Source organism: Nicotiana tomentosiformis, chromosome 3, assembly GCF_000390325.3.
Source record: "Nicotiana tomentosiformis chromosome 3, ASM39032v3, whole genome shotgun sequence".
Taxonomy (NCBI): domain Eukaryota; kingdom Viridiplantae; phylum Streptophyta; class Magnoliopsida; order Solanales; family Solanaceae; genus Nicotiana; species Nicotiana tomentosiformis.
Window position 1 is genome coordinate 143,280,346 of NC_090814.1, and position 8,833 is coordinate 143,289,178.

Here is an 8,833-nt window from a genome sequence, read left to right on the forward strand (position 1 = left end):
GATGTGCAATTTGTGATATGTTGTAAGATTTGAGCACTTGATGTGCAATTTGTGATATGTTGTAATATTTGGGCACTTGAGGTGCAAGTTGTATTATGCTGTGATATTTGGGAACTTGAGATGCGATTTGTGAAATATTGTGATATTGATACGCATGCGGTGAGATAAGGGTGGCTTGAAATGCGTGGCTAGTAGGGGAACTACTAGAAGTCATACGGTGATATAAGGTCAGGGTGTTGAAACGCATGCGGTGAGATAAGGGTGGCTTGAAACGCGTGGCTAGTAGGGGAACTAATAGAAGTCATGCAGTGTGATAAGGGTGGCTAAAACGCGGGATGCTATTTCGGAAAAAATAATTTCTTTAAAATTAAATATGAAGGCTCCCGCGGTGATATAAGAAAATGAGATATTGTGAATTTATTTATGATTTTGGACTACGAGGCGGTACCTCGGGAGTGCCCTGTTAATATTTCTTTATTTATGTTCTTGTCTTGGGTGATTTTGTTTCATTTAATATGTAAATTCTTGTCTTCTTCCGTGATGTACTAGTTGACTTTATTATTATGTGTTTTGTGCTCCTAGTTGTATTGTGTTGGCTTTAACTTTTTAGCACGAGACTCTGAAGAAGTATATTTCTAGTTTAATTTTTGATGATTGAGTTGATTTAAATAAAAAATATTATTATTATATTTTACATTAAAAAGTTTTATATCCAAATCAGTAGTTTATCTGATACTTTAATTTAGGTACAATGTTATTTTCTTCACCCAAATAATTTCTAAAATAAATTCATTACTTTGTTGATTTCTTACTTGATTTAAAAATTATAAACTCACTTTAGTGAAAATAAATTGATCATGTGGATCTTATATACATTGATATTATTGGCAGGTGAGTTGTCCATGCAGTTTTGATAGAAATATGGGTACGAGTGTAAGCACCTAATTTTTTTACTATATTTGAATTTTTACCACCTTCTACTATGTAAATATTATTAGAAATTTAATATATAATTTTTTAGCTTTGTTACATTTTTTTAATATAGGGTAAGAATTAAAAATAATTTAAAAGGTCAAATTATTACTATTACTATTAGTATTATTTTTATTTTTTATCTTTATTTGTAAAATAAAAAACAATTAAAAACAAATGAATTAAATATTTTTTTTAATTTTCTGATGGGAATAAAATAACAGGAAAATTAAAAGTATGGAATAAAAAAGTAAAAGTAAAAGTAGGTGGAAATTGTTTCTTTTTAAAAGTAAAAGAAAGTGGAAAATTAAAAAAATAAAAGAATGTGAAAATTTAAAAAATAAAAAATAAAAGAAAGTTGGAATTAAAAAATAAAAGTAAAGGTAGCAGAATTTATTTTTTTTAAAGTAAAAGAAAGTAGAAATTTAAAAAAAGAAAAGTAAGATAAGTGGAAATTAAAAAAAGAAAAGTAAAATAAGTGAAAAAAAAGTTTAAAAAAAAAGAAAATTAAAAAATAAAAGTAAAGAAAAATGGGGAATTATTTTTTTAAAAAAAGAAGAAAAATGGGAAGTGAGAATTCTTTTTAATTAAAAAATAATAAAATAATAAATTTTAAAAAGAAAAAATGAAAAAAATCCAAATTTATTTTCTATAAATAAAGAGAAATGTGAGGAGAAAGAGAGGGAGAAAGATAAGAGAAAAAGAGAGGAGGGAATTGAGAGAATTTTGTTTTCTTCTTCTATGCTAAGAGAATTTCTACTCGTGTCATTCTTTTTTTCGCTTCTTCTTTTCGAAAAATCTAGCTATTCATCAACCAAAACCCAACAAAAATACTTCATAACATCCCTTTTTACACGCCAAAAAGTGAAGTCAATAGTCGAGGTCGAGGATTCCGTTGGAGCTCCGTTCATTAGCTTTGATGTTCTTCTTCGCTTATGCTTGTTCGACGTTCGCCTGAGTTACTGTACTTGTTCTTGAAAACTCATTTAATTGAAAATTTTGCATTAAAGGTTTATTCTTTCCTCTATTCTTTTAATCTTATTTCATGTGATTTTATTTATTTGCCTTTAAACTTTATAAATAATAATGTAAATTAGTCCTTAAATGCTATATACTTAATCATGTTTCTAGAAATATGGTATTCAAACTTGCTTTAAAGTTGGAATGATTAGGACCCTAATAAGTTCGGGCTTCAATTGTTGGATTGTAGGGTATTGGTATATGACGGTTTATCTATTCAAATATCTAAAATCATACACTTCTTCTACAAGTAATTCCATAATTTATGACCTTACAATAATGTCAAATATATAGGAAGAATAATGAACACTGATAGAGTGCTTTAGGCACGCCTTTAATTAGTTTATCGCGATTATGTATACTTTCGCGTGGCATAATTGTGATTTTCAAAAATAAAACCGAAGTATGTGTTAACTATGGCCAAAACAATCTTAATAATAAAATTTTATTAATTATGTACACGTAGGCGTGGCAAGATTTTGGCATAATAAACAAAACGGATTCACGCACGTGATTCATTTCAAAGATAATTTTATATTTTAATAATTAAAAGCGTATAGATAAAACATGAAAACCAATAAATCACAGTTTATCCAAAATTAATTCAAGCCAAGTTGTAGTCAATAAAGCGACCGTGCTGGAACCACGTGACTTGGAGAATACCTTACACTTTCTCCCCGGTCAACAGAATTCCTTACTCAGATTTTGTTTTCGCAGACCAATAATAAAAGAGTCAAATCTTACTTTGAATAGGGATTCAAATACAAGGTGACTTGGAACACCCAAAAAATTAATTCCAAGTGGCGGCTCTGTAAATAAAATAATCCCTACTCAAATTTGTCACTTTAATTGGAAAAACTCTTTAACCGACAACAATCTATACACATATCTTTTGTGGGGTAAAAGGGGGTGTGACAACGAGGTGCCGTGGAAATATGGAAGTGGGTTGAGACCCGTATTTTTATGATTATGAAATGAGGTGTCACACGATGACTTTTATTTGAAGGAATTATATTCCAAAAATATTATTTGAAAGAACTATAGTTGAAAGAAATTTATTTGAATGGAGTATATTCGAAATATATATTTATTTGACAAGGTTATATTCTAAGAATTTTTATTGAAAAACTTATATTTGAAAGATTTATACTTGAAGTATATACGTTGGAAAACGTATATTTGAGGGATTTGATTGATTGGTTGTATTTGTGTTCCTTATTCGTTTGAGCAATATTTATGGGGTTCTTGTTGCCTTGTTGTTTACATCATTTATTTATTCTTGTTGTCATCATTGCCATTTGTTTCTATTATTATTATTATTATTATTATTATTATTATTATTATTATTATTATTATTATTATTATATACTGCTACACTGCACAAGTTAATTGATTAGTGAGTGTCTTGATTGTACCTCGCCACTACTCCACCGAAGTTAGTCTTGATACTTACTGGGTACTGACCGTGGTATACGCATACTACACTTTTGCACATTTTGTGCAGAGTCAGGTATTGAAGCTATCGGACTCGGACAGAGTTAAAGTGTAATCGCAAGGATTCAAGGTAGAGCTGCTTGGTCGTCGCAGTCCCTTAAAATCTTTTTATTTTATTGTACTGTTAATTATTAATCAAACAGTATTAAGTATTCGATCCTTGAGATCATTTCATGTATTCAGTTAGAGTTCGTGACTTAGTACTACCAGTCTTGGGAGGTTGCTATATTCATATTTATTCCGCTGTTGGTTTTGATTATCTATTTAATTCAGTTTCGTTTATAAAAAAAATAGCTTCGAAATGTAATGGAAATCAACTTACCTAGTCTTAGAGACTAGGTGTCATCACGACGCCTGTGGTGGGATTTTGGGTCGTGACACCAAGGTACCCTAAATTCTTGTGTTCATGATGAGAAAATTTTCCCGATTTATCACTCAATAGGTCTGTTATTTTAAATGCTAGTTTATTATTTATATGTTAGTTTAATATTGTATATGTTAGTTTTATTAATTTGTATGTTAGTTTTATTATTTTATATGTTAGTTTTATTATTATATATTTTTGTTTATGACTCACTTATTTTTGACTATAATAAAATTAAATAAATAATTTTCATAACTATACAAGATTTAATTATTAAATATTCATAAAACAATACTTAGTCCGGAAAATATTGTTGTTTTCTCATGTTATTTTCTTACGATCGTTGACTAGAATTGGACAGAGTTTGTGTTTGAACTATCAATTTTTTGACGTATTTTTGGGTATAAGAGATACATAAATGATTAATTTCAATAACTACAAGGATACTACGCTAAAGGACACTACATTTTACTATGCTAAAGGCCACTATATTACAAATACGAGCACTATATTAGGCCACAAGATACCACTACAGGGAACTAAACTAACAATTTATCTATTTTACTACTCATTTAGCAAATAAATAATCTAAAGCGGATAACAACAACAAATTAATTTAATAAAAAAAATCACGAAAATACATATACCACAGTAAAAAGTAACTAATTAATATTTTTTTAACAACTAATAACAATTTCTCTATTTTACTAATTTTTTTAGCACACTAATACTATAGTCCGGATAAAAAATAACAAATTAGTTAAATCGCAAAACAATCACAAAATAACATAGAGCACATTAAAAACAACTAATATGCATTTTTTTATACGAGTTTTAATAAAAATTAAGTCGGAATACCTCGATTTAAGGTTTTTGGAAAGTGGAAAATTTGGTGATTTGGAGCCGAAACGAGCAACCCACTACGAGATAACGCCTTAGTTAGGATGTGAGATCGAGAATCTATACTTTTTGTGAGATCGGGAATCTATACTTTGGGGGAGTTTCTGGTTTGGTGGGGAAGGGAAGGGGTATGTGAGTATAGCGACTTTTATCAAGACGCTATATTATAACGTCTTAATAAAAGGCGTTATACCTTCCTGCTCTTTTCATGTTCAAATATAGCGCCTTTTAAAAGGGCTCTATACTTAAATGGGCAAACGGCCGTTAAGGTATAGCGCCCTTTAAAAGGGCATTATATAGTATAAAATGATTATCAACTATTTTTTTATACACATTATGATTCTTTGAGCGCAAAAGAATCACATTTTAGTTCCGGACTCAAGCTACGACTCTAGCATGATTTCTGTGCACGACTTATGTCATTGGAAAGTACATTTAACAACTATGACCCTGTTTATATCAAATAAAATAGGTAGGTAAGATATGATTCAAAAGTGCGGTAAAACCTACCAATTAGATATACAAACGTTGACAACGTTTTAAATAGAATTGAAGCTACTAAATAAAATTAGTACTTAGTTTGATAATTAGATCATATTATATCAATGAAGTATAAAGAAAAAACTACGTCTATACTATATAAACGTAATCAATTAATATACTTTAGCTCTATGAGAAATATATAAGTTATAAATTAAAATGATAATACATACTGATTTTGATTAAGTGACAAAAAATTATTGAAATACACATGTATATTTAGGTCTATGACAGAATAGATTAGGATAGAAAATTGAATTTGTTTGATCAATTATAAGTAGGTGTCTGGACATTTGGCTGACATTTACATAACATAAAAGAGAAAAAAAAAATTGAATTAAAAGTTGAAAAAGAGTCTATGAAAGTTTGCAAATAATAAGCTTTGATTGTTTTAAGTAATGAAATAATAGCTTAGAGCACATGGTTTCTATTTTTTTTGTACAGGAAACCTTATAGAGTGTCATTTCCACTGTTTATTTGTATGCTTTGTTTTGCAATAGATGGAAAAACAGTAAGTCAAGCACGTGCCGACACTCTCCATCTGCAATGAAAACGCTAAAACCCCGTGTCTTGCACACTACATTTTTAGCTGAATGGCCAAAGAATCTTTTTCTTTTTATCCCTTAATCTTTATTTTGCAATGTCAATCCGTTTCCAATATTTTTCGACAAGAGTGGAAGTATGAATTATGAGAAAAAGAATAATAGAGAAGGGAGAGTTATAAGCTAAGGGTAAGGGGTGAGAAGAGGGAGTGAGTTATATGAAACATCTCTGTTTTTCATTGAAATTGAGACACATTGATAGTTGTTTTTAATTCAAAAACTAATAAAGAAAAAGAAAATAGAAACATTAGAACCTTTATTTTTCTTTTATGACAATAACATCAAAGAAAATAAAGAAGAAGAAAAAGAAAATCCGATATTATTATATGAGATTAAGTTCGGTGCATGGACTCTGTAAAAATTACTATACAATCATGTTATTCATTATGTAATTATATGTAATTTTTTTGATAAGTATTAATTAATAATACAATAAAAATGATAATTAATATCTATCACAAATTAAAATGATTCGACTAATTTAGATATATGTCTTGTACGATCCATTGTTGTAGAAGTCTTTCTATTAGGATTTTTTTTCATTGTTATGGCTCGATTCCAAATAGGAGTATTTGATTAAAAATAAGAAATTTCATATTTCTCGCCATTCCCACAAATCCTAGTTCCATCACCTCCTAATTGTAAAATCGGTTGGAGCATATTACCAAACAGCATAGCCGTACGAGAGCTTAATGCGAGATAAAACGTAAAATTACACAGATTAGGCAAAATTACTAAAGCGTAAATCCCTCTATTCATAGAATTTTTTTGTCGGTAGTGAATACAGCTGTAAAAGCCGCTATATATAAATACTCTTCCCCTCCTTCCCGGGATCCCTCACAATTACTGTACTCAGAAACAAATCTTTGACTCTTTTTCTTCCACAAAATAAGAAAATAGAAATAAGAATCCTTCTTGTTTCTCTTCCAGTCCAAACCAGATCTAATATCGCTCTCACAAGGTATAGTTTTTAATTTTTCTTCAAGCGTTCACATTTCTATAGTTTAATCCATTTCGCGTCATATTTATGTTTCCAGTTTCGTTATTATTTACCCAAATGCAACGTTTTTTCCCCTCCAGAATTGAATAAATTGTTTTGTGTGAGTTAAAAGTTTTCTTGATTTTACAGAGCTGAAATCTTTGACTGCAATGTCGTCGGTGGTGAAAGATTTGCACTCAAATGGCGTAGATGTAAGGAAATCTGATACCCCAGTTGTTGTTTCTGATCCCATTATGTGCAATGGCAATGCTCATTCAGCAAATGGCACAAATTCAAAGGCATTCAAGATTTTCATAGGCTATGATCCACGAGAAGACGTGGCATATGAGGTTTGTCGCCACTCCCTTTTAAAAAGATCATCAATACCACTTGAGATCACGCCCATTAAGCAATCTGAGCTGAGGCAACAAGGCCTGTACTGGCGTGAAAGAGGTAAATTAGAAAGCACTGAGTTTTCATTTTCACGTTTCTTGACACCACACTTGGCAAATTATGAGGGGTGGGCTATGTTTCTTGATTGTGACTTCTTGTACTTAGGGGACATTAAAGAATTGAGGGATATGGTTGATGATAAATATGCTTTAATGTGTGTCCAACATGATTATACTCCTAAAGAGACTACGAAAATGGATGGCGCGGTGCAAACGGTTTATCCTAGGAAGAATTGGTCATCCATGGTTTTATATAACTGTGGACATCCCAAGAACCGGGCATTAACACCTGAGGTGGTGAATTCTGAGTCGGGGGCATTTCTTCATCGATTCATGTGGTTGGAGGATGAGGAGATTGGTGAGGTGCCATTTGTGTGGAACTTTCTCGTGGGGCATAATAAGGTTGTCGAGGGTGATCCTGCCACATTTCCTAAGGCGATTCACTATACACTTGGTGGACCGTGGTTTGAGGCTTGGAAAGATTGTGAATTTGGTGATCTGTGGTTGAAGGAGTTGGAGGAGTGCGAGAAGGCGAAGGAGAAGGTGGGTTAAGCCAATGTAGCCAATGTTCGTTAAGTTGCAGGGTGTATTTTAAGGTAATCGGCTGCTGGTAATTGTTACAAGTATTATGTTCAGAGATTAGAAGGCTACGTCATTAATGTAATCTTCCACATTATTCAATTTGTATCATCTCACTTCGAGATTTTTCCCAATTCATGCCAATGTTTGATTGTGTATCGCCACATCTGTTAGGCAGATCTTTTAAGTCGTCTAGAGTTGTATTGTTGGACAAGGAAACTCTAGAGTTGTATTGTAATTGTAATAAATGTCTGTTAGTATAGAAGGTAGTAGATTGTATGATGATCTATGAATTTAATATTGATATCCCGCTCCGTAATTCTTACTTGGTTTTATAAATGAGAAGGCTTATCCCCTCTACACGGTGGAGGTTTTGTTGCTTTTAATTGCTTCTGCAATTTGGTTTTAGAAAATGCCCCCTGCCCCCTTTCTTTTCGCAAGATGTTTCTATTCTCTCATTGATTTTGTACTGAGCATTAGTGCATTTTTATGAGGCGCTTGTTGAGTTGATCATAAGGTTTTGAAGAAAGCGTAATTCTTCTTAGTTTGAGTTATCTGATTTTGGTCATGTTATTGTCATCTTTTCCTGGTGGGGGTTTTCTTTTGGGGGGATGGGGTTTGAGTAGAGTTGTGCTATACGATATCTTTAAGGTTTCTCAAGAAAGGCGCTTTGAAGAAGTGCAATGATCGTAATTGCTCATTTATGCTTGTGCTGCATCCACTTACAATTATTAGATTGGTTCATGTCTGTGCTTTAGTGTAATGGCTAACTGAGATGCAGTTGCCTTCACGTCCATTTACCCTTAGGATTATTCTTCTCAGACAAATTGCTTGTCCTTCTAAATCTTCTTGCTTGGTAAAAATGATGCCATCTAATCTTTAGTCCTCCTAAACACGGGGGTATCATTTGTCACCTAAATCTTCTGTCTCT

General features: G+C 31.5%; 1 protein-coding gene across 1 annotated transcript; it reads left to right on the forward strand.

The window, feature by feature from the left end:
• The first annotated feature begins 6,696 nt into the window (after positions 1-6,696).
• On the forward strand, positions 6,697-8,288 carry LOC104104597 (protein CDI-like). Its single transcript, XM_009612729.4, has 2 exons — positions 6,697-6,853; positions 7,022-8,288. Exon 2 carries the CDS (start codon positions 7,042-7,044, stop codon positions 7,873-7,875), a length of 834 nt encoding a protein of 277 aa, XP_009611024.1. The 5' UTR covers positions 6,697-6,853; positions 7,022-7,041; the 3' UTR covers positions 7,876-8,288.
• Positions 8,289-8,833: the final 545 nt, after the last annotated feature.